A 27,757-nucleotide genomic window follows, 5' to 3' on the forward strand; every position below is an offset into this window, starting at 1 on the left:
AAGTGGGCTGATGAAATGATGGCCTCAATCATATAAATGCATGAATACACAAAATAATGGATATAAAGAATCAAACAAATCAAGGGTCACACTCATAGAGAGAGAAAACAATTGCACACAAGAAGGACAGTAGGTGACTATAAGATGTAGCCACAAACAAGGCTCAAAGCTCACTAGCTTGTGTTCTTAACTCAAAATCCATGTTCCAAAATATAATTCTTCATGCAAATTTGGCATCAAGGTATTTAAAATTGGCAATGCCACGGTTGCCCCAAAGTATTGGTTTCCTAAGAAAGAGTTTCATTGTTCCAACCAAGTAAATTTATCATGCGAATGGTGTCAACTAAGACCTAATCATGCAACCTATCCTAATTACAAAGGAGTTCAAGGAACAAGAAGTTATTCGGATGTTACCTACGGAGATCGGTCGGCCGACCTCCCCACACTTAAAACTTAGCACGGTCCTCCGTGCTATAGGTTAGGCGCAATGGGTGGTCGAGTCCCGACTGTCCCTCATCTCCAATGTCATCGCTATCTCCGCTTGAAGTTGCGGTGGATGTGGAGATATCTGGTTCCTCCATAGGTGGGGTGACTACGCTTAGAAGTTTCTTCACATGAGCATATCGGCGTTGGTTACGCCTCTCATAATGGTCCAACTTCTTGTGAAGGACTTCAAGGCGTTGGGTGGCTGATTTTTGTGGTGTAGATGATGTGGTAGTGTTGCGAGTTGGTGTGGGTAGTCCAATGTCCTTGGTGAATTCTGGAGGCTTGAGGCACCTCTTAGTCGGAATAACATCGCCTTCGACCGGAATTGAGGTTCTCCTATCCTTAGCCTCTCGGTTGACGCCGGCCTTTGCAACTAATTCGGTCACCATAGCGGGGAATGGTAGATTTCCCTTGACATGAATGCGCCCCATGGATTGGTGAATGGCATGCGAAATGTCGACCGGTTTCTCGGTTAAGATGCACCATATCAATAATGTAAGCTTGGCGGTAATGGATGACCCATGGGTGCTTGGAAGCACGTAGTGAGCTAGAATTTGGGCCCATGCCGTGGCTTCTTGAGTGAGGTGGCGGACATCTAAACCCTTTGGTCTTTGCTTTATGGTCCCCCGAATCCAATATGCGTCGAGTAAAGCAATTACGCGGAGGATCGCGCTCCAATCGAACGCACGGTCATCGCATGCAGTCAAGACTTCTTGGTAGGCATCATATCTGGTGGACGAAATTGTTATTCATGTGTTATTCCATTTTGCAAAATTCATTGCTTTTCATTCCCTGGTAATGGCGCCAAAAACATGATGCCAATACCATGGTTCACAACTTCGTTCAACTTAACCAGCAAGTGTACTGGGTCATCCAAGTAATACCTTACGTGAGTAAGGGTCGATCCCACAGAGATTGTTGGTATGAAGCAAGCTATGGCCACCTTGTAAATCTCAGTTAGGCAGATTAAATGGTTATGGGTTTCGAAAATTAATAATAAATAGAAAATAAAAAGGGATAGAAATACTTATGTAAATTAATAGTGGGAATTTCAGATAGGCGTATGGAGATGCTGTGCTCCTCTTGAATCTCTACTTTCTCATTGCCTTCATCCAACCCTTCTTACTCCTTTCCATGGCAAGCTGTATGTAGGGCATCACCGTTGTCAATGGCTACATCCCATCCTCTCAGTGAAAACGTTCCTATGCTCTGTTACAGCACGGCTAATCATCTGTCGGTTCTCAATCAGGTTGGAATAGAATCCCTTGATTCTTTTGCGTTTGTCATCACGCCCAGCCTTCAGGAGTTTGAAGCTCGTCACAGTCATTCAATCCCAGAATCCTACTCGGAATACCATAGACAAGGTTTAGACTTTCCGGATCCTCATGAATGCCGCCATCTATCTAACTTATACCACGAAGATTCTGTTGGGGAATCTAAGAGATATGCGCCCGGCCTAAGGTAGAACGGAAGTGGTTGTCAATCACGCACGTTCATAGGTGAGAATGATGATGAGTGTCACGGATCATCATATTCATCAAAGTGTTGTGCAACGTATATCTTGGAATAAGAATAAAAGAGAATTGAATAAAAAGTAATAGTAATTGTATTGAAGCTTGAGGTACAGCAAAGCTCCACACCCTTAATCTATGGTGTGCAGAAACTCCACCGTTGAAAATACATAAGTGAAAGGTTCAGGCATGGCCGAATGGCCAGCCCCCAAAACGTGATCAATAGCCTCTTAAGATGAAGAATAAAACAAAACTGAGACCAAAGATATCTAGTACAATAGTAAGAGGTTCTATATATACTAGACTAGCTACTAGGGTTTACATGAGTAAGTAATTGATGCATAAATCCACTTCCGGGGCCCACTTGGTGTATGCTTGGGCTGAGCTTGATCTATCCACGAGCTGAGGCTTTTCTTGGAGTTGAACTCCAAGTTATAACGTGTTTTGGGCGTTCAACTCCGGATCATGACGTTTTTCTGGCGTTTAACTCTAGACAGCAGTATGTACTTGGCGTTCAACGCCAAGTTATGTCGTCAATTCCCGAATAAAGTTTGGACTATTATATATTGCTGGAAAGCTCTGGATGTCTAATTTCCAACGCCGTTGAGAGCGCGCCATTTGAAGTTCTGTAGCTCTAGAAAATCCATTTTGAGTGCAGGGAGGTCAGATTCCAACAGCATCAGCAGTCCTTTTGTCAGCCTTTTTCAGAGTTTTGCTCAAGTCCCTCAATTTCAGCCAGAAATTACCTGAAATCACAGAAAAACACACAAACTCATAGTGAAGTCCAGAAATGTGAATTTAACATAAAAACTAATGAAAACATCCCTAAAAGTAGCTTAAACTTACTAAAAACTACCTAAAAACAATGCCAAAAAGCGTATAAATTATCCGCTCATCACAACACCAAACTTAAATTGTTGCTTGTCCCCAAGCAATTGAAAATCAATTAGGATAAAAAGAAGAGAATATACTATAAATTCCAGAATATCAATGAATATTAATTATAATTAGATGAGCGGGACTTGTAGCTTTTTGCTTCTGAACAATTTTGGCATCTCACTTTTTCCTTTGAAGTTCAGAATGATTGGCTTCTTTAGGAACTTAGAATTTTGGATAGTGTTATTGACTTTCTTAGTTAAGCATGTTGATTCTTGAACACAGCTACTTATGAGTCTTGGCCGTGGCCCTAAGCACTTTGTTTTCCAGTATTACCACCGGATACATAAATGCCACAGACACATAACTAGGTGAACCTTTTCAGATTGTGACTGAGCTTTGCTAGAGTCCCTAGTTAGTGGTGTCCAGAGCTCTTAAGCACACTCTTTTGTTTTGGATCACGACTTTAACCACTCAGTCTCAAGCTTTTCACTTGGACCTTCATGACACAAGCACATGGTTAGGGACAGCTTGAATTAGCCGCTTAGGCCTGGATTTTATTTCCTTGGACCCTCCTATCCATTGATGCTCAAAGCCTTGGATCCTTTTTACCCTTGCCTTTTGGTTTTAAGGGCTATTGGCTTTTTCTGCTTGCTTTTTCTTTTTCTTTCTATTTTTTTTCGCCATTTTTTTTTTGCAAGCTTCTTCTTTTTCACTGCTTTTTCTTGCTTCAAGAATCAATTTCATGATTTTTCAGATTATCAATAACATTTCTCTTTGTTCATCATTCTTTCAAGAGCCAACAATTTTAACATTCATAAACAACAATATCAAAAGACATATGCACTGTTCAAGCATTCATTCAGAAAACAAAAAGTATTGTCACCACATCAATATAATTAAATTAAATTCAAGGAAAAATTCGAAATTCATGTACTTCTTGTTCTTTTGAATTAAAACATTTTTCATTTAAGAGAGGTGAAGGATTAATGGAATTTATTCATAGCTTTAAGACATAGTTACTACATACTAATGATCATGAAGTAAAGACACAAAACATAGATAAACACAACATTAAAAACCGAAAACAGAAAGAAATAAAGAACAAGGAATGAATCCACCTTTAGTGGCGTCTTCTTCTTGAAGAATGATGGAGTGCTCATGATGTTCCACCCTTAATTGTTCAACATTGTGGCTCAAATCTTCTAAGGAAGTGTTGAGTTGTTCCCAATAGTTGTTGGGAGGAAAGTGCATCCCTTGAGGCATCTCAGGGGTTTCTTGATGATGAGCTTCCTCATGCATCTCTTTGAGAACCGTGAAGGGTCTCTCTTGCTTGCTCCATCTTCTTCTTGGTGATGGGCCTATCCTCTTCAATGAGGATGTCTCCTTCTATGATAACTCCAGCTGAGTAACATAGATGGCAAATAAGGTGAGGAAAAGCTAGCCGTGCCATGGTGGAGGGCTTGTCGGCTATTTTGTAGATTTCATTGGAGATGACCTCATGAACTTCTACTTCCTCTCCAATCATGATGCTATGAATCATGATGGCCCGATCCACAGTAACTTCAGATCGGTTGCTAGTAGGAATGATGGAGCGTTGAATGAACTCCAACCATCCTCTAGCCACAGGCTTGAGGTCCAGTCTTCTTAGTTGGACTGGCTTGCCTTTGGAGTCTCTCTTCCATTGAGCTCCTTCCACACATATGTCCATAAGGACTTGGTCTAACCTTTGATTAAAGTTGACCCTTCTAGTGTAGGGGCGTTCATCTCCTTGCATCATGGGCAAGTGGAACGCCAACCTCACATTCTCCGGACTAAAATCTAAGTATTTCCCCCGAACCATTGTGAGATAATTCTTTGGACTCGGGTTCATACTTTGATCATGGTTCCTAGTGATCCATGCATTGGCATAGAACTCTTGAACCATTAAGATTTTGACTTGTTGCATAGGGTTGGTTAGGACTTCCCAACCTCTTCTTCGGATTTCATGTCGGATTTTCGGATACTCATTTTTCTTGAGCTTGAAAGGGACCTCGGGGATCACCTTCTTCTTTGCCACAACATCATAGAAGTGGTCTTGATGGCTCTTGGAGATGAATCTTTCCATCTCCCATGACTCGGAGGTGGAAGCTTTTGTCTTCCTTTTTCCTTTTCTAGAGGATTCTCCGGCCTTAGGTGCCATTGATGGTAATGGAAAAACAAAAAGCTTCTACTTTTTCCATACCAAACTTAAAATATTGCTCGCCCTCGAGCAATAGAAGAAAGAAGAGAAGAAGAAGAAGAAGAGAATATGGTAGAGAGGGAGAGATGTAGGTTCGGCCAAGGTGAAGAATAGGGGGTTGTTTTGTGTGAAAATGAAGTAGAATGGAAGGGTATATATAGGGAGAGGGGGGAGTGTATGTTCGGCAATTTAGGGTGGGAATGGGTGGGGAAAATATTTTTGAAATTTTGAAGGTAGATGGGGTTTATGGGGAAGAGTGGATGGATGTGAGTGGTGAAGGGGGTGATTGGTGAGAGGAATTGAGGTGATTGGTGAAGAGTGTTGGGAATTGTGACATGGGGAATAGTAATCACAAAAACTAGGATTAGGAGGTAAGGTGGGAATATGGTAGGTGGGGATCCTGTGGGGTCCACAGATCCTGAGGTGATCATGTGGGGTCCACAGGTCCTGAGGTGTCAAGGAATTCCATCCCTGCACCAAATAGGCATGTAAATTGCCTTTGCACACCATTCTGGCGTTTAAACGCCGTGTGGTGCACATTCTGGGCGTTCAACGCCCATGTAAAGCATGTTTCTGGCGTTGAACGCCAGTTTCATGCTTGTTACTGGCGTTCAGCGCCAGCTTTTCTTCTCTAGGCACATTCCTGGCGTTCAGCGCCAGAATGTTGTTTGTTTCTGGCGTTCAGCGCCAGAATGATGCTCTGTTCTGGCGTTGAACGCCGGCCAGATGCATCTTACTGGCGTTGAACGCCAGCCTGTGCTTCCTCCAGGGTGTGAATTTTTTTCTTCTGCTATTTTTGATTCTGTTTTTAATTTTTATGATTTTTTCGTGACTCCTCATGATCATGTACCTAATAAAACACAAAATAACAATAAAATAAAATAAAATAAAAATTAGATAAATAAAATTGGGTAGCGCTTCTTTAATGTCAATAGCTTGACAGTGGCTCTCATGGAGCCACAAGGTGATCAGGTCAATGTTGTATAGTCCCAACACCAAACTTAGAGTTTGGATATGGGGTCTTAACACCAAACTTAGAGTTTGGTTGTGGCCTCCCAACACCAAACTTAGAGTTTGACTGTGGGGGCTCTTCTTGACTCTGAACTGAGAGAAGCTCTGCATGCTTACTCTCTTTTGTCACAGAGGGATGGCCATGTGCCTTGAACACAAGGTAGTCCCCATTCAATTGAAGGACTAATTCTCCTCTGTTGACATCTATCACAGCTCCTGCTGTGGCTAGGAAAGGTCTTTCAAGGATGATGCAATCATCCTCTTCCTTCCTAGTGTCTAAGATTATGAAATCAGCAGGGATGTAAAGGCCTTCAATCTTTACTAACACGTCCTCTACTATTGCATAAGCTTGTCTCAATGACTTGTCTGCCAATTGTAATGAGAACAAGGCAAGTTGTACCTCAATGATCCCCAGCTTCTCCATTACAGAGAGTGGCATAAGATTTATCCCTGACCCAGATCACACAGAGCTTTTGCAAAGGTCATGGTGCCTATGGTACAAGGTATTAAGAACTTGCCAGGATCTTGTCTCTTTTGAGGTAAAATTTGCTGAATCCAGGTATCTAGTTCACTAATGAGCAAGGGAGGTTCACTTTCCCAAGTCTCATTACCAAACAACTTGGCATTCAGCTTCATGATAGCTCCTAAATATTGAGCAACTTGCTCTCCAGTTACATCTTCATCCTCTTCAGAGGAAGAATAGTCTTCAGAGCTCATGAATGGCAGAAGAAGATTTAATGGAATCTCTATGGTCTCTATATGAGCCTCAGATTCCCTTGGATCCGTAATAGAAAACTCCTTCTTACTTGAGGGACGTCCCAGGAGGTCTTCCTCACTAGGATTTTCGTCCTCCTCCTCCCTTGTGCATTCGGCCAAATTGACTATATCAATGGCCTTGCACTCTCCTTTTGGATTCTTTTCTGTATTGCTTGGGAGAATACTGAGAGGAGTTTCAATGACTTTCTTACTCAGCTGGCCCACTTGTGCCTCCATATTTCTGATGGAGGATCTTGTTTCACTCATGAAACTGAAAGTGGCCTTTGACAGATCAGAGACTAGATTGGCTAAATTAGAAGTGTTTTGTTCAGAATTCTCTGTCTGTTGCTGAGAAGATGATGGGAAAGGCTTGCTATTGCTCAGCCTGTTGCGTCCACCATTGTTAAAGCCTTGTTGAGGCTTTTGTTGATCCTTCCATGAGAAATTTGGATGATTTCTCCATGATGAGTTATAGGTGTTTCCATAAGGTTCACCCATGTAATTAACCTCTGCCATGGCAGGGTTCTCAGGATCATAAGCTTCTTCAGAAGCTGCTTCTTTAGTACTGTTGGATGCATGTTGCCATCCATTCAGATTTTGAGAGATCATCTTGACCTGTTGAGTCAACACTTTGTTCTGAGCCAATATGGCATTCAGAGCATCAATTTCAAGAACTCCTTTCTTCTGAGGTATCCCATTATTCACGGAATTCCTCTCAGAAGTGTACATGAATTGGTTGTTTGCAACCATGTCAATGAGTTCTTGAGCCTCTTCAGGCGTTTTCTTTAGGTGAATAGATCCACCTGCAGAATGGTCCAATGACATTTTCGAAAATTCAGAGAGACCATAATAGAATATATCAAATATGGTCCATTCTGAAAACATGTCAGATGGACATCTTTTGGTCAGCTGCTTGTATCTTTTCCAAGCTTCATAGAGGGATTCACCATCTTTTTGTTTGAAGGTTTGAACATCCACTCTCAGCTTGCTCAGCTTTTGAGGAGGAAAGAATTTATCCAAGAAGGTTATGACCAGCTTATCCCAGGAGTCCAGGCTATCCTTGGGTTGTGAATCCAACCATATTCTAGCTCTGTCTCTTACAGCAAAAGGGAAAAGCATGAGTCTGTAGACTTCAGGATCAACTCCATTCGTCTTTACAGTCTCACAGATCTGCAAGAACTCAGTTAAAAACTGATAAGGATCTTCAGATGAAAGTCCATAAAACTTGCAGTTTTGTTGCATCAAGGCAACTAGCTGAGGTTTCAACTCAAAGTTGTTGGCTCCAATGGCAGGAATGGAGATGCTTCTTCCAACAAATTTGGACGTTGGCTTTGTGAAGTCACCAAGCATTCTCCTTGCATTATTATTATTGGGTTCGGCTGCCATCTCCTTCTCTTGTTCGAAATTTTCTGAAAGGTTACTTTTGGATTGTTGTAATTTAGCTTCTCTTAATTTTCTCTTTAGAGTCCTTTCAAGTTCTGGATCAATTTCAACAAGAGTGCCTTTTTCCTTGTTCCTGCTCATATGAAAGAGAAGAAAACAAGAAAAGAAAGAGGAATCCTCTATGTCACAGTATAGAGATTCCTTTATGTTAGTAGAAAAAGAAAGGGGAGAAGAATGTAGAAGAGTGGTTCGGATTTTTAGATGAAGAGAGGTGAAGAGAAGTGTTAGTAATTAAATAATAAAATAGAAGAAGAATAGAGAAAGAGAATTTCGAAAATAATTTTGAAAAAGGGATTAGCAATTTTCGAAAATTAGAGATAAGATGTAATTGAAATTAAAATTTAAAACAATTAATTAATTAAAAAAAATTTTGAAAAAGAGAGGTATTTTCGAAAATTGAAGAGGGAAAAGTAGTTAGGTGATTTTGAAAAAGATAAGAAACAAACAAAAAGTCAAATAGTTAGTTGAAAAAGATATTAAAATCAAATTTGAAAAAGATAAAAAGATAAGAAGTTAGATAAGATATTTTGAAATCAAATTTTGAAAAAAATAAAATTTTGAGAAGGATAAGATAAAAAGATAAGATAAAAATTTTAATAAAAAGATATTTTAAAAAAGATTTAATTTTTAAAATGACTTAACTAACAAGAAACTACAAGATAAGATTCTAGAATTTAAAGATTGAACCTTTCTTAACAAGAAAGTAACAAACTTCAAATTTTTGAATCAATCACATTAATTGTTAGCATATTTTCGAAAATATGATATAAAAGATAAGAAAAAGATTTTGAAAATATTTTGAAAAAGATTTTTTTGAAATTTTCGAAAATAATAAAAAAATGAAAAAGATATGATTTTTGAAAAAGATTTTGAAAAGATAAGATTTTTAAATTTTTGAAAATTTGACTTGACTTGTAAGAAATAACTAATTTTAAAAATTTTTGACCAAGTCAACCCAAAATTTCGAAAATTTGGAGGAAAATAAGGAAAAGATATTTTTTTATTTTTGAATTTTTAATTATGAGAGAGAAAAACAACAAAAATACTCAATGCATGAAATTTTTAGATCAAAACAATGAATGCATGCAAGAATGCTATGAATGTCAAGATGAACACCAAGAACACTTTGAAGATTATGATGAACATCAAGATCATATTTTTGAAAAATTTTTTAATGCAAAGAAAACATGCAAGACACCAAACTTAGAAATCTTTAAGGCATGGACTCTAACAAACGAAAAATGCATATGAAAAACAACAAACAACACAAAGCAAGAAAACATCAAGATCAAACAAGAGGACTTCTCAAGAACAACTTGAAGATCATGAAGAACACTAGGAATGCATGGAATTTTCGAAAAATGCAAAAAAAAAATTTTTAAAGCATGCAATTGACACTAAACTTAAAAATTGACTCAAGACTCAAACAAGAAACACAAAATATTTTTTATTTTTATGATTTTATGATTTTTTTTGGATTTTTATTAATTTTTTTCGAAAATATTTTTGGAAAAACGAAAAAGAAAAGAAAAATTTTGAAAAGGTTTTTGAAAAGAAAATTACCTAATCTGAGCAACAAGATGAACCGTCAGTTGTCCATACTCGAACAATCCCCGGCAACGGCGCCAAAAACTTGGTGGACGAAATTGTTATTCATGTGTTATTCCATTTTGCAAAATGCATTGCTTTTCATTCCCTGGTAATGGCGCCAAAAACATGATGCCAATACCATGGTTCACAACTTCGTTCAACTTAACCAGCAAGTGTACTGGGTCATCCAAGTAATACCTTACGTGAGTAAGGGACGATCCCACAGAGATTGTTGGTATGAAGCAAGCTATGGTCACCTTGTAAATCTCAGTTAGGCAGATTAAATGGTTATGGGTTTCGAAAATTAATAATAAATAGAAAATAAAAAGGGATAGAAATACTTATGTAAATTAATAGTGGGAATTTCAGATAGGCGTATGGAGATGATGTGCTCCTCTTGAATCTCTACTTTCTCATTGCCTTCATCCAATCATTCTTACTCCTTTCCATGGCAAGCTGTATGTAGGGCATCACCGTTGTCAATGGCTACATCCCATCCTCTCAGTGAAAACGTTCCTATGCTCTGTTACAGCACGGCTAATCATCTGTCGGTTCTCAATCAGGTTGGAATAGAATCCCTTGATTCTTTTGCGTTTGTCATCACGCCCAGCCTTCAGGAGTTTGAAGCTCGTCACAGTCATTCAATCCCAGAATCCTACTCAGAATACCATAGACAAGGTTTAGACTTTCCGGATCCTCATGAATGCCGCCATCTATCTAACTTATACCACAAAGATTCTGTTGGGGAATCTAAGAGATATGCGCCCGGCCTAAGGTAGAACGGAAGTGGTTGTCAATCACGCACGTTCATAGGTGAGAATGATGATGAGTGTCACGGATCATCATATTCATCAAAGTGTTGTGCAACGTATATCTTGGAATAAGAATAAAAGAGAATTGAATAAAAAGTAATAGTAATTGTATTGAAGCTTGAGGTACAGCAGAGCTCCTCACCCTTAATCTATGGTGTGCAGAAACTCCACCGTTGAAAATACATAAGTGAAAGGTTCAGGCATGGCCGAATGGCCAGCCCCCAAAACGTGATCAATAGCCTCTTAAGATGAAGAATAAAACAAAACTGAGACCAAAGATATCTAGTACAATAGTAAGAGGTTCTATATATACTAGACTAGCTACTAGGGTTTACATGAGTAAGTAATTGATGCATAAATCCACTTCCGGAGCCCACTTGGTGTATGCTTGGGCTGAGCTTGATCTATCCACGAGCTGAGGCTTTTCTTGGAGTTAAACTCCAAGTTATAACGTGTTTTGGGCGTTCAACTCCGGATCATGACGTTTTTCTGGCGTTTAACTCCAGACAGCAGCATGTACTTGGCGTTCAACGCCAAGTTACGTCGTCAATTCCCGAATAAAGTATGGACTATTATATATTGCTGGAAAGCTCTAGATGTGTAATTTCCAACGCCATTGAGAGCACGCCATTTGGAGTTCTGTAGCTCCAGAAAATCCATTTTGAGTGCAGAGAGGTCAGATTCCAACATCATCAGCATTCCTTTTGTCAGTCTTTTTCAGAGTTTTGCTCAAGTCCCTCAATTTCAGCCAGAAATTACCTGAAATCATAGAAAAACACACAAACTCATAGTGAAGTCCAGAAATTCGAATTTAACATAAAAACTAATGAAAACATCCCTAAAAGTAGCTTAAACTTACTAAAAACTACCTAAAAACAATGCCAAAAAGCGTATAAATTATCCGCTCATCAATATCCATCCGTCAACGGCCCAATCCCAAGGACTTCGCGGATGGTTTCCACTGTGACTGACACTTGCTTCCGGCGCACAAATATTGATGTGAGAAGGGGTGAGTGGTAGTTGGAGTAGAATTCCACCACCCATGAGAGATTGGCCTCCTTTGGTTGCCTCAAGAGGAACCTCCATTGCCTCCGGTCAATGTGTGGCATCACAATCGGAGTGAGGTGAGCTGGTAGGACTAGAAGGGGCTCCGGGTGATAATTCCTTTCAATCATTCTTGAGTAAACAAGTTCGCAGTAGCGGTTAGGGAACTTATTTGAATCCTTTGGAGGGTTGTCCTTCTCTAGAACATCAACGGGGCCCTTAGCCTTCTTCAGGAGTGGCTTGGCCGTTAGTTCTTGGCGCGCTCTATTGGAAGCTGGCTTCTTCGGGGCCTTCCCTTTGTTCTTTTTGATGACCATCCTGTGATAGCAAAGAAAGGGGATAACATCAAACCCAAAGAAGCGTAATTGAATGCGATTATGCAATGAAAAGTTATGCCATAGAATATGGGTATCCTTATTACATGACAGCTGCAACATGTAACTTAAGATAACATGTGAAGAGTAAGGCAAATCATTTGCATGTGGTGCAAGGGTAGTTTAAGCATGCAAGTAAGAAGCATGAGAAGCATACACCCTCAAATACCAAAAGTGGGAAGCAAGTTATGAAAAGGTGAGTGGATGGATTGGAGAATGTGGGGATGCACCCAAAAGTGATTAGTTGAGAGGCAATTTAGTCAAAATGAGCTCAAAACTCAAGTATGCCTTTCGTCGAACACTTGGTGTGCATCCTTTTTGTAGTATGTGATTAGATGAAGGTGAAAGCAATGTACATTTCACAATCCATTATTAATGACTACAGTGCACAGTGGTTGTAAGAAAATCAAGCAGCATATCTCATCTACCAATGCAAGAGAAGTTAAGACCCAAATGCCTATGAAGAGTTAAATTGAAAAAAAAAACAAAAACACCCTAAAGAAGTAACTAAAAGAGGGAGGAGAAAAGGAAAGAGACTACCTAAAAGAAAATGAAACTAAATGATTAAGAATCAAAAAGAGAGAGGTGGACTAAGAGGGTAGCTTAGTATAGTACCTTGAGAGATGGAAGAGGATATGGAAGAAGCAGTTGTAAAGTGGAGTGATGGAGAGTGGAGGGGTAGTGTGGGGCCACCGGAGGTAGGTGGTAGGAGGTGGTTGACTGGAAGAAGAGATGGTAGTAGGTGGATGGGTAGTAGAAAGAGTGAGAAGAAAAGGGAAAGGAGAAGAAGAATGAAGGGGGCAAGTATGCTCCCTATTAAGTTGGCGTCGATCACCCGCGCGTGCGCGCACGGTGCGCGCTCGCGCAAGGGAGCGAGGTGGAGTGGGGGGGCGCGCGCGTACGTTGCGCGCACGTGCCCATGCACTTGGGCTGGCAGCACAGGGGTGGCTTAGAGGTGGCACAACTCTCTGGACGAGGTACCAGAAGTTGGCTGCAGGGCTGTTGGCGCGCGCGCGCACCCACTGGTTATGCCCCAGGCATGAGATGGGCCTGGGGTGGGCCTAACTCTCTGTGGAGTGGCCTAGAGGGGGGTGCAGAATGAGGGACGCGTGCGCCGCCTAGGCGCGCGCGCACCTCGTGTTGCTAGCATATGGACGCGTGCGCGCCAGGTGCGCGCACGCGGCAGAGGTGCTGGGCCGGAGGCTTAGTGCGGGCCCGAGAGTGGCCTAACTCTCTGGAATATGTACCAGGAGTGCAAAAGGGTGATCGACGCGGACGCGCACGGTACGCTAATGCGTCGATCTGCAGATTTCGCCCAAGCGCGCGTACGCGCCGTGTGCGCGCACGCGTAAGTGGCCTATGCCTCAGGCATGGTGCTGGCGTGGTGTGGGCGTAACTCTCGGGAAAATGTATGGAGGGGTGTTTTTCGCAACCCACGCGTCCGCGCACGGTGCGCATCCGCGTGGGTGGTCGTCAAATGCCTCAAGGGCGCGTACGCGCCAGGTGCGCGCACGCGCAGAAGGGTGCCTTTTTCAAAAGTTTGCATGTTTTTGCACCACTTATAGCATTCCAACCCTCCAAACAGCCACTTAAGCACTATAGAAGGGCGTTTGAACTTGATAAACTACCAATGAACTCAACAAATGAAGCAGAATTAAAATTGAAATCTAGCTAAAAAACATGAAGTCAAGTGTTAAGCAAGTGTCAATCAAAGAATGATGCAATGGCTATGTACAAAGGAAGATCTTACCATGGTGGGGTGTCTCCCACCTAGCACTTTTGTTTACCGTCCTTAAGTTGGACTTTCACTAGCTCAAAGTTCATGCTCAAGAGGTGCATTCCTCAAGAGGAATACTTCAAATTCCTTGGAGTTCTTTCTTTGCTCACCATGATACAATTTGAGACGGTGCCCATTTACCTTGAAAATGTCCGGACTTGATGGGTGGCGCAAGTGGTAGACCCCATAAGGTTCTACTTTCTCCACTTGGTAGGGTCCATCCCACCTTGATCTAAGTTTTCCGGGTAGTAATCTCAACCTTGAGTTGTAAAGAAGGACTAGGTCACCGGGTCGGAATTCCCTTCTCCTAATGTTCTTGTCATGGATGGCTTTCATCTTTTCCTTGTAAAGTCTAGAGTTGTCATAAGCTTCTAATCTTAAGCATTCCAATTCCACTAATTGAAGCTTTCTCTCTACTCCAGTTCCACCCAAGCTCATATTACATTCCTTTATGGCCCAATAAGCTTTGTGTTCGATTTCTACCGGTAAGTGGCATGCTTTACCATATACAAGCCTAAAGGGGCTCTTTCCAATGGGTGTTTTGTAAGCCGTTTGATAAGCCCAAAGTGCATCGGAGAGTTTAGTGCTCCAATCCTTCCGATTCGGCTTCACGATCCTTTCCAACACATGTTTGATTTCCCGGTTAGAAACTTCGGCTTGGCCATTTGTCTGAGGGTGGTAAGCCGTGGCGACTTTGTGTATGATGCCATACTTTTTCATGAGGCCGTCCATTTTTTTGTTGCAAAAGTGGGATCCTTGGTCACTTATGATTGCTCTTGGGGAGCCAAAGCGACAAATGATATTATTCCTCACAAAAGAATAAACAACATGAGCGTCATCCGTTCGGGTGGGGATTGCCTCCACCCATTTTGACACATAATCGACGGCTAACAAGATGTAGAGAAAGCCATTGGAATTTGGAAATGGTCCCATGAAGTCGATTCCCCATACATCAAAGATTTCACAAAAAAGCATATTTTGTTGGGGGATTTCGTCCTTCTTAGAAATATTTCCAAACCGAATGCATTGGGGACAAGATTTGTAATAGAGAGAATAATCTTTGAGAAGGGTTGGCCACCAAAATCTGCAATCAAGGACCTTTCTTGCCGTTCTTTGGGGGCCGTAGTGGCCACCTCCTTCGGAAGCATGGCAAGCGTCCAAGATTGCTTGGAATTCGGTTTGAGGTATGCACCGTCGCACTATTTGGTCCGCTCCACACCTCCATAAATAGGGATCGTCCCAAACATAATATTTGGATTCGCTTTTCAGCTTATCCTTTTGGTGTTTGTTGAGATTGGGAGGGAAAGTGCGTGAAACCAAGTAGTTTGCTATTGGGGCATACCAAAGAACTACATCCGAGATTGCGTGCAAAGCATCTAAAGGAAAGGAGTCATTGATAGGAGTGGTGTTGCCTTTTGTGTGTTCGAGGTGACTTAGATGGTCCGCCACTAGGTTTTGGAAACCACTCCTATCCTTGATCTCCAAGTCAAATTCTTGTAACAAAAGCACCCAACGAATTAATCTCGGTTTTGATTCCTTTTTGGCCAACAAATACTTTAGTGCCGCGTGATCCGAGTACACTACAACCTTGGAACCAAAAAGATAGGCTCGGAACTTGTCCAAAGCAAAAACAATAGCTAGGAGTTCCTTTTCGGTATTAGTGTAGTTGGATTGGGCTCCGTCTAGTGTTTTGGAGGCATAAGCTATGACATAGGGAATCTTACCCTCGCGTTGTGCTAACGCAGCTCCTATCGCATAATTCGAAGCATCACACATGATTTCAAATGGTTGAGTCCAATTCGGTCCTCGCACAATAGGAGCTTGTGTCAATGCTACTTTAAGTTTGTCATATGCTTCCATATATTCCTTGCTCAGCTCAAATTCAGTGTCCTTTTGTAGTAGTCGAGAGAGAGGTAAGGCCACCTTGCTAAAGTCTTTGATGAATCTCAGGTAGAATCCTGCATGTCCAAGAAAAGAGCGGACTTCCCTCTCGGAGGAGGGGTAAGGTAAACTAGATATGACATTTATTTTTGCCGGATCTACGGAAATGCCTTCTTTTGAGACTATGTATCCCAAAACAATGCCTTGTTTGACCATGAAATGATATTTTTCAAAATTTAAGACAAGGTTTGTTTTGGTGCATCTCTCTAAGACTTTTTCAAGGTTACCTAAGCAATGCTCAAATGAATCACCGTACACACTAAAGTCGTCCATGAAAACTTCCATACATTGCTCTAGAAAGTCCGCAAATAAGCTCATCATGCATCTTTGAAACGTTGTCGGTGCATTGCATAGGCCAAATGGCATACGCTTGTAAGCATACGTTCCAAAGGGGCAAGTAAATGTGGTTTTTTTCTTAGTCCTCTAGAGCAATGTGAATTTGGAAGTATCCGGAGTAACCATCAAGAAAGCAATAATATGATTTACCGGCTAATCGATCAAGCATTTGATCAATGAATGGTAGTGGGAAGTGATCTTTTCTTGTGGCCGCATTCAACCTTCGGTAGTCTATGCATACTCTCCAAGAATTTTGCACTCTTGTTGCTATAAGTTCACCACTTTCGTTTTTGATTGTTGTCACCCCGGACTTCTTTGGCACTACTTGGACCGGGCTTACCCACTCGCTATCCGAGATAGGATAGATGATGTCCGCTTCAAGTAGCTTAGTGACTTCTTTTTTCACAACCTCAAGAATGGTTGGATTAAGTCTCCTTTGAGGTTGTCGGACCGGTCTTGCTCCTTCTTCAAGAAATATGCGGTGCTCGCATACTTGGGGGCTTATTCCCACTAGATCCGCCAAACTCCACCCAATTGCCCTTTTGTTTTTCCTCAATACATCTAGCAATTTTTCTTCTTGTTGAGGAGTTAACTCTTTTGCAATTATCACGGGGAGCTTTTGGGCTTCATCAAGATATGAGTACCTTAAGTGGGGTGGTAGTGGCTTCAATTCCATCTTTTTGTCATTCTTTGAAGTTTGAGTTTTCGGATGGTTTGTATGGTGTGTGGTGTTTAGTTTGCTTGGACCTTCATTTGCTTCTTCAATCATGTACTTCTCATCTAACTTTGAAAGGTGCACTTCGGCAACCATGTTGTCAATTGGGTCACACCGAAATAGAGAGTGATTCTCCGGTGGATGCTTCATTGCTTCTTCTAGGCTGAAACTTACGATTCTCCCATCTATTTCAAATGAGTAGGTCCTCGAGTAGGCATCTAGCTTAAATCTAGAAGTTCTCAAAAATGGTCTTCCAAGTAGGATAGATGATGCTCTCTCGGTCTCGCTTGATGGCATTTCAAGGACATAGAAGTCGATCAGAAACACCAACCTTTTGATATTCACCAATACGTCTTCCGCAACACCCGTCACTGTTATTATGCTTTTATCCGCTAGGACAAATCTTGCCGTCGACCTTTTTAGTGGTGGCAACTTCAATACCCGGTAGACGGAGAGCGGCATGATGCTAACACATGCTCCGAGGTCACACAAACAATCTATAAATTGAACTCCATTAACGGTGCAAGTGACCATACAAGGGCCCGGATCATCACACTTCTCGGGCAATGCTCCCATTAAAGCGGAAATAGAACTCCCCAATGGGATAGTTTCCAATTCAAGAATTCTATCCTTGTTCATGCATAGATCTTTAAGGAATTTTGCATATCTAGGAACTTGATGGATAGCATCAAAGAGGGGGATGGTTACCTCAACTTTCTTGAACATTTCTACCATTTTGGGGTCGAGTTCTATGCGCTTTCTAGCTTTCTTTGCAAGTGTTGGAAATGGGAGTGGTTGAGCAATTTCTTCTTCCAAGGTTCTCTTGGCCTTGGGGGTCTCCTTTGTTGGTTGGGCTTCATCCTCAACTATGACTTGTGGTGTCTCCTCTTCCACTACCTCTTCTATATCTATTCTCTTCTCCTCTTGGGTGGTTGTGATGGGATTTGAGTCCTTTGCTTCCTTCTCTTTTAGTTGTGTTCCGGATCTAAGGGTGATGGCATTGATGCCCCCCTTAGGATTTGGTTGAGGTTGAGAGGGAATGACGCTTTAGATTGGAGGTTGAAGAGTGGGATTTGATGGTGTATCCATGCATCCAAGAAGAGCTTGTAGTGTAGAGGTGAGGCCGGTGAGACCGGAAGCAAGTGTGTTTTGTAGTTCCTTTTGGCCTTGGATGATGGTTCGGAGTGTTTCGTCTTGGTTGGAGGGGGTGGTTGCATATGTGAGTTGAGGAGTTTGTGATTGGTTGGGTGGTGGTCTTTGATGTGGTGGTTGGTATGTTTGGTAGTTTCTTTGTGGGTTTTGTTGGTTGTATGGTTGATTTTGTGAGTTGTATGGTCAGTTTTGTGAGAAATTTTGTGAGTTATTGCTCCATCTTTGACCTCCTCCATTGTTGTTGTTGTCCCTATTCCCTTGTTGATGATTGTCTCTCCAATTTTGATTATGGTATCCACTTCCTTGATTGTAGCTTCCTCCTTGATAAGGGTGCCCTTGGTTAGGATTACCGCCTTGGTAGTACCCTTGATTTGGGCGGTCATAGAAATTATGTGTAGCCGCCAAGGTGTTATCTTCTTGAAGGCTCGGGCACTCATCCGTGTAGTGGGAGTAGCAAGAACAAATGCCAAACACTTTTTGAGGAACCAATTGTTGGTTGTGTTGTTGAGGTTGTGGAGAGTGTTGTTGGTATGATTGAGGTTGTTGTGGTTGTTGTTGGTTCAATTGGGGTTGCCTCAAGATGGATGTCATTTCGCTCAAGGATTGAGTTAGAGCGGTGGTTTCACTACTAGTTGATACCTCATTCACGGTTCTTGGGTGGTTGACTCTTCGTCTCATATGTTGATTGGATTCAGCTAAGTCAATGATAAGTTGCCATGCCTCCTCCACTGTTTTATATTTGGACAAAGAACCATTGCTAGAGGTGTCCAAGAGAGTTCTATCTTGCTCTCGCATCCCTTGACATATGTATCCAAGCAATACTTGAGTGTCAATCATGTGATTAGGGCATGCGTCTAGTAGCTTACGAAACCGTTCCCAATACTCGTATAGGGGTTCCGTTTCACCTTGCACAATACAAGACATTTCCTTCCTTAGCCTATCCATCTTCTCCGGGGGCAAGAATTTAATCAAGAATCCTCTTTTAAGTAAGTCCCAATCGGAGGTGACTTCACTAGATAGAGTGTAGAACCATTCTTTAGCCTTGTCCTCAAGAGAGAAAGGGAAAGCAAACAACCATATAGCAACTTCATCGGATCCTTCCCGTCTAGTAGTTGAGCATATACGATGAAAGTCCTTGAGATGTCGAATAGGATCTTGTGCGGGAAGCCCGTGAAACTTAGGTAGGAGGTTGATCAAAGCGGTCTTCAATTCAAAGTTTGCATTCAAGTTGGGGTGAGTTACATGAAGGGGTTGAAGGACATAATCTGGTGCACCTGCTTCCTTGATGGTAACTCTCCTCGGAGCATCCATGGTGTTAGTACCTAAAACAAAAGAAGAGTTGTTAGTGATATTGATGGAAGTATGACTAATGCCTTCCTTGAGTGATGGTTCAATGTTCACTTTTAGTAAGGTGGTTGAGGTGGTGAAAACCTCTTCACCTTTCCCAAACTTTAGCCGCCTCCGAGCATGTCTAATATGAAACAAAGTTCGTTCTATTTCCGGATCAAAGGGGACTAAGCTCGGATTCGGTTGTGAACGCGTCATGCAATGAAGAGAAAATGAGATTCATGGTAACGATGAGGGGTCAGTCACTTGAACAATTTACAATGAAATGTAACTATGTACATATATACACACACTTATTCCAAACAATAACATGGCACACTAAGCAAAATTCCCCGACAACGGCGCCATTTTGATAAACGAAATTTAACATGCCGATTTAGAATTCAATGATGAATACGATCGTGAGTATAGTCTAATCAACACTTAAACTTCGCACCAAACAATCCTACAATCTATAACCGAGAGTACTAGTCTCCCAAGTCGTCCTTCCTTGGAATTGCTAAAGTGTGCATCTTATTGATTAGAAAGCCTTGTTAGGATTCTTTGAAGGTTTTAGCAAAGTAATAGGAAACAAACAATCAATCATTAAAAGACTTGGCTTAGGGTTGGCATTAGAGATTCTATCCTTATAGTTCCTTCAATGATGACAACAATTAGGCCTTGCTTCATTTAGTTAACCCCTAGGCATAGAGGAAAGTCAAATGAGAGTAATCAACTTGAGTCACAAGTCCTAGCTTCACCTTATGGAAATCTAGCTTTAGTGCACTCCAAGTCAATTAGTAATCCCTAATTCCAAATCAACAATTGACACAACTATTCAACTTCTTCTAATGGCCCAAACCCTATGCCAAGTAAGAAATTTCTACTCCATAACTAGTGTTGACATTTTATCAAACATTTGATGAGCAAGAATGAAAGTCATAGTAAAAATGAGAAGAAAAATAGAATTAAAAGTATTGCAACACAAGGAACTAACAACAATTATCAAAGAACAACAATGAAAATCAAATTCTCAAGGAATTGATAAAATCCAAAACTACAAAGTTGAATCCTAGATCTATGAGAATTGAGCAATTACAAGTACTACTTGAGATTGGAGAAGAAGATCTATGACATGAACAAAGTGAATTAAGAATTGCAATGGATCTCACCAAAGAGTGATTGAAAATTTAGAAATTGGATGAAGATGAACCCTAGTGAGAGCTTGGAATCTCTCTCTCCTTCTCCAAGAGTGTAACTAACTATCCCTCAAAAAAAATCTAAAATCTAGAAAATGAGCTAAAAGTCCTTAACCCTTGTTCCTTTGGTCTTCTTAAGCTTTTCCCGCCAAGGTATTTCCCCAAAATGGGATTCCCAACTGCCTCCACGCCTAAGTCACGTGGCTCTAAAAAAAATCATATTCGAACATCGGCGCGCACGCGCAATGTACGCGTGCGCGCCACCGAAGCATCTTGTAATGTGCGCGGAGGCGTGATGTACGCGTGCGCGCCACTGAAGATCATGGCCTAGCCACTACGCAAGCCGGCTCGTGGCTTGGCTCTTGGCTTCGACTTCTAGCTGCTCAATCCACGCGGACGCGTCAAGTCCGCGCACGCGCCCGTGCTGAAATTTCCAAAGCTCAATTCTCATGCTCCCTTCCTTTGCACCCGTCCTCCTTCTCTCTTCTGGTCCATCCCTGCCCTATATTCTGAAACCACTTAACACACAGGTCACGGCATCGAATGGCACCAAGAGAAGATTAGAAATGTATCTATTTTAGTGCAAAATAAGCATGTTTTCATCCATGGGGAAAAATTAGGAAAGGAACACAAAGTCTTGTATTTTCATATAGAAAGCGTGTGGAATCATTGATAAAACCCCTGAAACCAACACAAGATAAACCCTCAAAATGGGGTTTATCACCTATTTGAATTGGTTGCATTTTATCAACCAAAATTTTGTTTTAGTGTGTATTTTTCTCTCTAAAATTGTGATCTTTGTCTTGCTTAATTCTATATTTCCATTATTTGATGTATGCATGCACTTGCATGATTGAGGCATTTGTTTCACTGAGCTTACATACCCATATGGCCTTACCTTTCATTATCCCTTGCAAACCAATGTTGAGCCTATTATACCCCTTTATTCTTTACTTTAGCACATCATTAACTCTAAGCGGAAAACAATAATATCCTTAATTTGAATCCTTGGTTAGCTTAGACTAGTGAGAGTGCTCATGAATTAAGTGTGGGGAAGTGAATTTGGAAACATTTGGTTTGAGAATTGAGTATGTTAGAATTTTCTGAAAATGTGAAAGAAATGTTTAGGACATGATTCATGCATCCAATAATTTAATCATATGCATTGAAAAAAAAGAAGACAAAAAGAGCAAATAAGAAAAAGAGGACAAAATGCCCCAAAGTAAGTAGTGAAGGCAATGCATATGTACTGTACTTGAAATTAGAATGCATGAATATGTGGAAAACATGGTTAATGGATGGTTAGATGTTGTATTATGATTACATGGATTGTTTAAGTTAGGTGGGAAAGTTTCTGTTAATTAAGGATTCAGATTTTAGTCCACTTGGCCAAATACAATCCTACCTTGACCCTAACCCCATTACAACCCTTAAAAGACCTCTTGATATGTGCATTTATGCATTAAATTTTTGTTGATTGGTAGAAGAAAAACAAGCCTTAGAAAGCAAGGTTAGTAGAGAATTGAGAGAATCGAACCTTAAACACTTGAGTGATTAGAGTGTATACACTACCAGTGAGGGTTCGATTCTCAATCCCTTGTTCCCGGCTTTCATGAGCTATTTTCTCCTTGCAAGTCTATTTATACTTCATTTTTATGATTTGAATTAGTGAAATCCAGTTCATATATGTTCTTAAAAGAATTGTTTACTTTTAACCAAGTAGGTAGAAGCATGTAGCATTTAGTTGCATTCATAGGTTGCATCTCATACATTCTATCATTCCTCTTCATCTCTTTATAGTTTTCCTTGAGCTTAGCATGAGGACATGCTATTGTTTAAGTGTGGGGATGTTGATAAACCACTATTTTATGGTTTATCTTATGCTCAATTGAGTAGTTTTTATCAACTCTTTACTCACTTATTCATACAATTCGCATGTTTTACATTTTCCTTCCTAATTTTGTGCTATGATTGAAAACATGCTTCTTTGATCTTATATTTGCTTATTATTAATCCTCTCTTATGACCATTAGATGTCTTGATATGTGTGTTAAGTATTTTTAGATATTATAGGGCAGGAATGGCTTGGAGGATGGAAAGGAAGCATGCAAAAGTGGAAAGAATACAAGAAGTTGGAGAAACTGCAAAGCTGTCAGCCTGACCCTCTCGCACTAAAACGACCATAACTTAAGCTACAGAGGTCCAAATGATGCGGTTTTAGTTGCGTTAGAAAGATAACGTCCGGAGCTTCGATTTGATATATAATATGCCATAGTGGCCCTGACGCTAGATGACGCGACCGCGTGCTCCATGCGGCCGCATCGCAGTGACGAAAAACCAGCGTGGTAGATTTCTTCTCCAGCGATTTCTGGGCTGTGTTCGACCCAGTTTTCAGCCCAGAAAACTCAGATTAGAGGCTATAAAGTAGAGGGATTGCATCCATTCAAATCAGGCTCTCATAATTCACTTTTCATATTTTTAGATGTAGTTTTCAAAGAGAGAGGTTCTCTCCTCTCTCTTAGGATTAGGATTAGGATTAGGATTAGAAATTAGGATTTTTAGAAACTAGGATTTAGGACTTCTCTTGGTTTTTAAGAGTGACTTTCGATTCAGGTTCAATGTTCCTTTTTATTTATTTTTCCAATTAAATTTATGAAGTTTCCCATGTTATGATTTGAATATTTTATTTAATATAATTGAGGTATTTCAGAATTGTGTTTGCTTTTTTTTATTATCCCCAATCTGAAGATATTGTTATTCCAGTAGATACAATTTTCTTTCCTTTTGGTCTTGGTTAAATAATTGGTGACTCTTGAGTTATCAAACTCATTGTTAGTTGAGAATTAGAATTAATTTATCCACTTAACTTACCTTCATAGTTAGAGGTTAACAAAGTGGGAGAAAAATCCAATTCTCATCACAATTGATAAGGATAACTAGGATAAGACTTCCAGTTCTTACACCTTGCCAAAAGTTTATTTTACAGTCATTCATTTACTTTTATTGCTTTGAAAATATACCTGTGCCCATTGCCCAACTAACCTTTTACCTTAATCCAAAACCCCAAACGCACTTTTTCATAACCAATAATAAGAACATACCTCCCTGCAATTCCTTGAGAAGACGACCCGAGGTTTAAATACTCGGTTAACAATTTTTAAAGGGGTTTGTTACTTGGAGTACTTTGCTGATAAAGTATATTAGGCGTTGTGTCTTGTCTTCTTCTCGGATGAGGACTGCCGCCATGGCTTGTGTGGTCACCGCCAGATATAAGTACAGAGGTTCTCCTTCTTTGGGCTTGCTGAGCACGGGGGGTTCTGAGAGTATCTTTTTGAAATGGCTAAACGCTTCTTCGCATGCCGAGGTCCATTCGAAGACGATTCCTTTCTTCATTAGGTTGAAGAATGGGATGGTCCTTTCTGCCAAGGCCGCAAAGAATCGGGATAAAGCCGTAAGTTTCTCGGTGAGTCGCTACACATCTTTGACGCACCCTGGGCTCGTCATTTTGAGGACAGCTTCGCATTTGTCTGGATTGGCCTCCATCCCTCTTTGCGTTATCATGAAGCCTAGGAATTTCCCAGCTTCCATGGCAAATGTGCATTTGAGTGGGTTGAGCCTCATCTTGAATTTTCTTAGAGCCTTGAAGACAGCTTGGAGATCGTCTATAAGGTTGCTCGGTTATGCCGTTTTCACCAAGATGTCGTCGACATAAACTTCTACTATTTTGCCGATGAGGTCGTGGAAGACCTTTCTCATTAGCCTTTGGTAGGTGGCTCTTGCATTCTTCAACTCGAATGGCATTACTTTGTAGCAATAGGTGCCTCCTGGCGTTATGAACGCCGTTTTGTCTTCATCAGGTCGGTGCATCGGGATCTGGTTATACTCGGTGTACGCATCCATGAAGCTGAGGAAACGGTACCCTGTCGCCGAGTCTACCAAGGTGTCGATGTTGGGGAGGGGGAAAGAGTCTTTAGAGCATGCTTTGTTCAGGTCGGAATAATCGACGCATATTCTCCACGTCCCGCTGGCTTTTTTGACCAGGACGACGTTGGACAGCCATGTCAAGTACTCGAGCTCTTTGATGAACCCGACTTCTAGTAGCCCGGCTATTTGTTTGGCGACCTCATTGGCCCTTTCTTGAGACATCTTTTTTCGCCGTTGGGCTACTGGCTTGATGTCTGGTTTGACAGCTAGTCGGTGGGACATGACTTCGGGATCCAAGCCCGGCATGTTTGATGGTGTCCATGAGAAGAGGTCGACGTTCACCCTTACGATCTCCATGAGGGGGCCCTTGAGTTCGTGAGGCAGGTTCCTGCTTACGAAGGTAAACTGCTCTGCTGACTTTCCTATCTAGAATTTCTCCATGTCCCCTTCTGGTTCCAGCGTCGGCTTGTCCTCCATCCTTACGTCCAGGTCTGCCAAGAACACTCTGGCTGCCTTCTTAGACTCTTTTCTTAGGGAGAGACTGGCGTTGTCGTAGGCAACTGCCGCTTCTAAGTCTCCCCTAATGGAGCCAACGGTTCCCTTGTCCGTTACGAACTTCATTGTTAGGAATTTAGTACATGTCGCGACTGAGAACTCGTTGATGGTCTTTCTCCCTAGAATGATGTTGTAGGCTGTGGAGTCTCTAAAGACTACAAAGTCCGCCATAACCAACCTCCTGTCGTCACCGGCTCCTAGGCAGATTGGGAGACAGATTGTCCCGTCAGGTTTTATATAGTTATCACCCAGCCCCATAACCCCGTGCTGGTGATTCTTGAGGTCGGATTCCTTGAGCCCCATGGCGTCGAATACATTCCTAAACAGGATGTTGGAGTCGGCCTCGGTATCAACGAGGATTCGTCTGACTAATCCTGTCCCGACCATTGTTGTGACTACCATGGGGGGTTTTCGGGGAAATCGTGAAACCATTGATCTTCCGGACCGAAAGATATCATAGGGGGTCCTCTGCTTGGAGCGGTGGGACCCCCTGTCGAGATGGAAAGGATCTGAGTATCCTTTTTTGCTGCTGATTTGGACTTGGGGGGTGCCACGCTCGACCACGATGTTGACCACAAAAGTTGGGGGGTTGTCAGCGTTCCCTATGGGCTCTTGTCTTTGTTTGATAGTCCGGCTGTGATCTTCTTCGGAGCGTTCTCGTTCCCGCCTCCTCGGTTCCCAGATGAGATGGGAGAACTCGCTTAACTTCCCTTCTCGGATGGCTTGCTCTAAGGCATCTTTGAGATCGAAGCAGTTCTGGGTCTTGTGGCTGAATTCCTTATGATAATCACAGTAAAGGCTTTTGTTGCCTCTTGTTCTCTCTTTCAATGGTCTAGGTCTGGATAGGATTCTCTTGTCCGCAATCTGCTGGTAGACTTCCACTATGGGCACCGTGAGTGGCGTGTAGTTCGTGAACCTCCCTACCTGTGGGGGTTGCTTGGGTTGCCTGGCCAAGGTCCCGTCCCTGGGATTGTCCTGTCCTTATATCTGTCGACCTAGGGGGCTTGCCGAACCGAGGGGTTCGAAAGCTGCCGTTTATTGGCTGCTACAACCCGACTCGCCTTCTCATCGTTGATGTATTCCTTAGCCACGCTTTGAATTTCCTGCATGGTCCAGACAGGCTTAGTGGTGAGGTGCTTTCTAAAGTCCTTGTTTAGCATGTCGTTCGTTAGGCAGAGACTGGCAACCGAGTCCGTGAAGCCGTCGATATCTAAGCATTCATCGTTGAACCTATCCAGGAACTTTCTGGTCGGCTCTCCGAGTTTTTGGGTAACCCTTAGCAAGTTAATCGGGTGTTTTGCTTGGCTATGCGTGTCGTGAACTGAGCTAGGAAGCTTTGGGAGATGTCCGTAAAGGCCGTGATAGATCCTTGTGGGAGCGCGTTAAACTATCAGAGTGCTGGGCCGGCCATTGTCACGGGGAATGCGCGACACCTGACCGCATCGCCTACCCCTTCCAAATTCATTCTTGCTTCAAATGCTGTGAGGTGCTCTTGGGGGTCCTTAGTCCCATCGTACCTCATGTCCGTTGGCTTGTCAAAATTTTTCAGAAGCCAGACCTTGAGGATCGAAGGGTGGAAAGGGGTGGCTCTTATGATGACGGGTTCCAGCCGTTTCTTGGCTTTTCCGTTTTGGGACTCCCTGCAGCTCTTGGACCTACCTTGGGTATATCGAGAGGTCGCCTGTGTATGCGCTTCATCTTCGTGTCTTGTCGGGCTCCTTTCTCGGTTCTTGTATCTTTGGGAGGGGGAACGGGTGCGGGATCGGCTGACGTCTCCGTGGGATCGACTCCTTGCTGCCAGCTCCCTTTAGAGGTTTTGTACTCTGTGTCTAAGCTCCTGCATAATCTTGGCACTGTCGGCTCCCGTCCCTCCGAAGGGACGTCTTTCGGGGGCCTTGGTGTAGATTGGTTGGTTTGGCTGAACAGAGGATCGTGGTTGTTCGCCGGTGCAAGCCATCAAACTCGCCCTACTCAGGCGGGCCCCTCCTCCTTCGCGAAATTCCTCTGACGTGGGAAGTCGCTCCATGTTTGCTCCAGGATCTCCACAGATGGCACCAATGTTGCTTACCTGAAAGGTCTCGGATGTTCGTCGAGTCGGGTAGCGACAAAAGGATGAGAGGGTGAGGCCTTGGGCTAACTTGGAGCGGGTGTAGAGATGTGGGTTGAAAGTTGGAGGTGCCGGAGATGGTGTGGAAGAGGGGTGGCCACCTGCAAAGACACTCTGACGATCAAGTCAGTGTCTGTACGAGGTGATAGCCAAATTAGGTAGGATGTTACGTACCTTGGGGGAAGAGCTGGTCTCGTCCCTTATATACTGTATTGGGTGGGCCCATAGGTGACCTAACCCACTGGCCAGGAAGCTTCTATGAGCTATCCTAGTCCACGTGGGGGAGGAGTAGGTCATTTCGGTCACCGGATTGGGGCTTTGGGTGCTGTCCGGGGATACTGACCCGACCATTTGCTGGGCGTGGTGACTCGAGTCGCGCGTGCTTCGGGTCAGGTGCGGGGGACCGACCCGTCGGGTTTTCCTTATTGTAGAGGATGGTTTGGGGCTTGGGTCGGAGGCAGTTTTTTCGACTTGTCGGGTAATTGGGCTGGACTGTGCGAGTCCGTAACAGAATATAATTCTTGAACAACCAAGGAGCCTCTTTCTCCACCCTGAGCAATTCGATTTCATCCTTGAAAAAAAATTGGAATTTGTTACCTCC

The 27,757-nt window shown here is 42.3% G+C and overlaps 1 protein-coding gene across 1 annotated transcript; it reads right to left on the reverse strand.

Moving 5' to 3' along the window:
- Positions 1-24,920: 24,920 nt before the first annotated feature.
- On the reverse strand, positions 24,921-26,571 carry LOC112701442 (uncharacterized). The gene is made up of 3 exons (XM_025752197.1): positions 26,483-26,571; positions 26,082-26,375; positions 24,921-25,995 (listed from the first exon to the last, which is right to left on the reverse strand). Exons 1-3 carry the CDS (start codon positions 26,569-26,571, stop codon positions 24,921-24,923), a joined length of 1,458 nt encoding a protein of 485 aa, XP_025607982.1.
- Between the last annotated feature and the right edge of the window lie 1,186 nt (positions 26,572-27,757).

Source organism: Arachis hypogaea, chromosome 7, assembly GCF_003086295.3.
Source record: "Arachis hypogaea cultivar Tifrunner chromosome 7, arahy.Tifrunner.gnm2.J5K5, whole genome shotgun sequence".
NCBI classification, from domain to species: Eukaryota; Viridiplantae; Streptophyta; class Magnoliopsida; order Fabales; family Fabaceae; genus Arachis; species Arachis hypogaea.

What these genes read in the sequence shown, in the direction of transcription:
- LOC112701442 (XM_025752197.1), bottom strand. Translation starts at nt 26,571, where the DNA reads ATGAGGTACGATGGGACTAAGGACCCCCAAGAGCACCTCACAGCATTT. An exon ending in GGGGTAGGCGATGCGGTCAG is followed by an intron (nt 26,376 to 26,482) that starts GTGTCGCGCATT and finishes AAAGCTTCCTAG; the next exon opens with CTCAGTTCACGACACGCATA. An exon ending in GTTGTAGCAGCCAATAAACG is followed by an intron (nt 25,996 to 26,081) that starts GCAGCTTTCGAA and finishes GACCTTGGCCAG; the next exon opens with GCAACCCAAGCAACCCCCAC.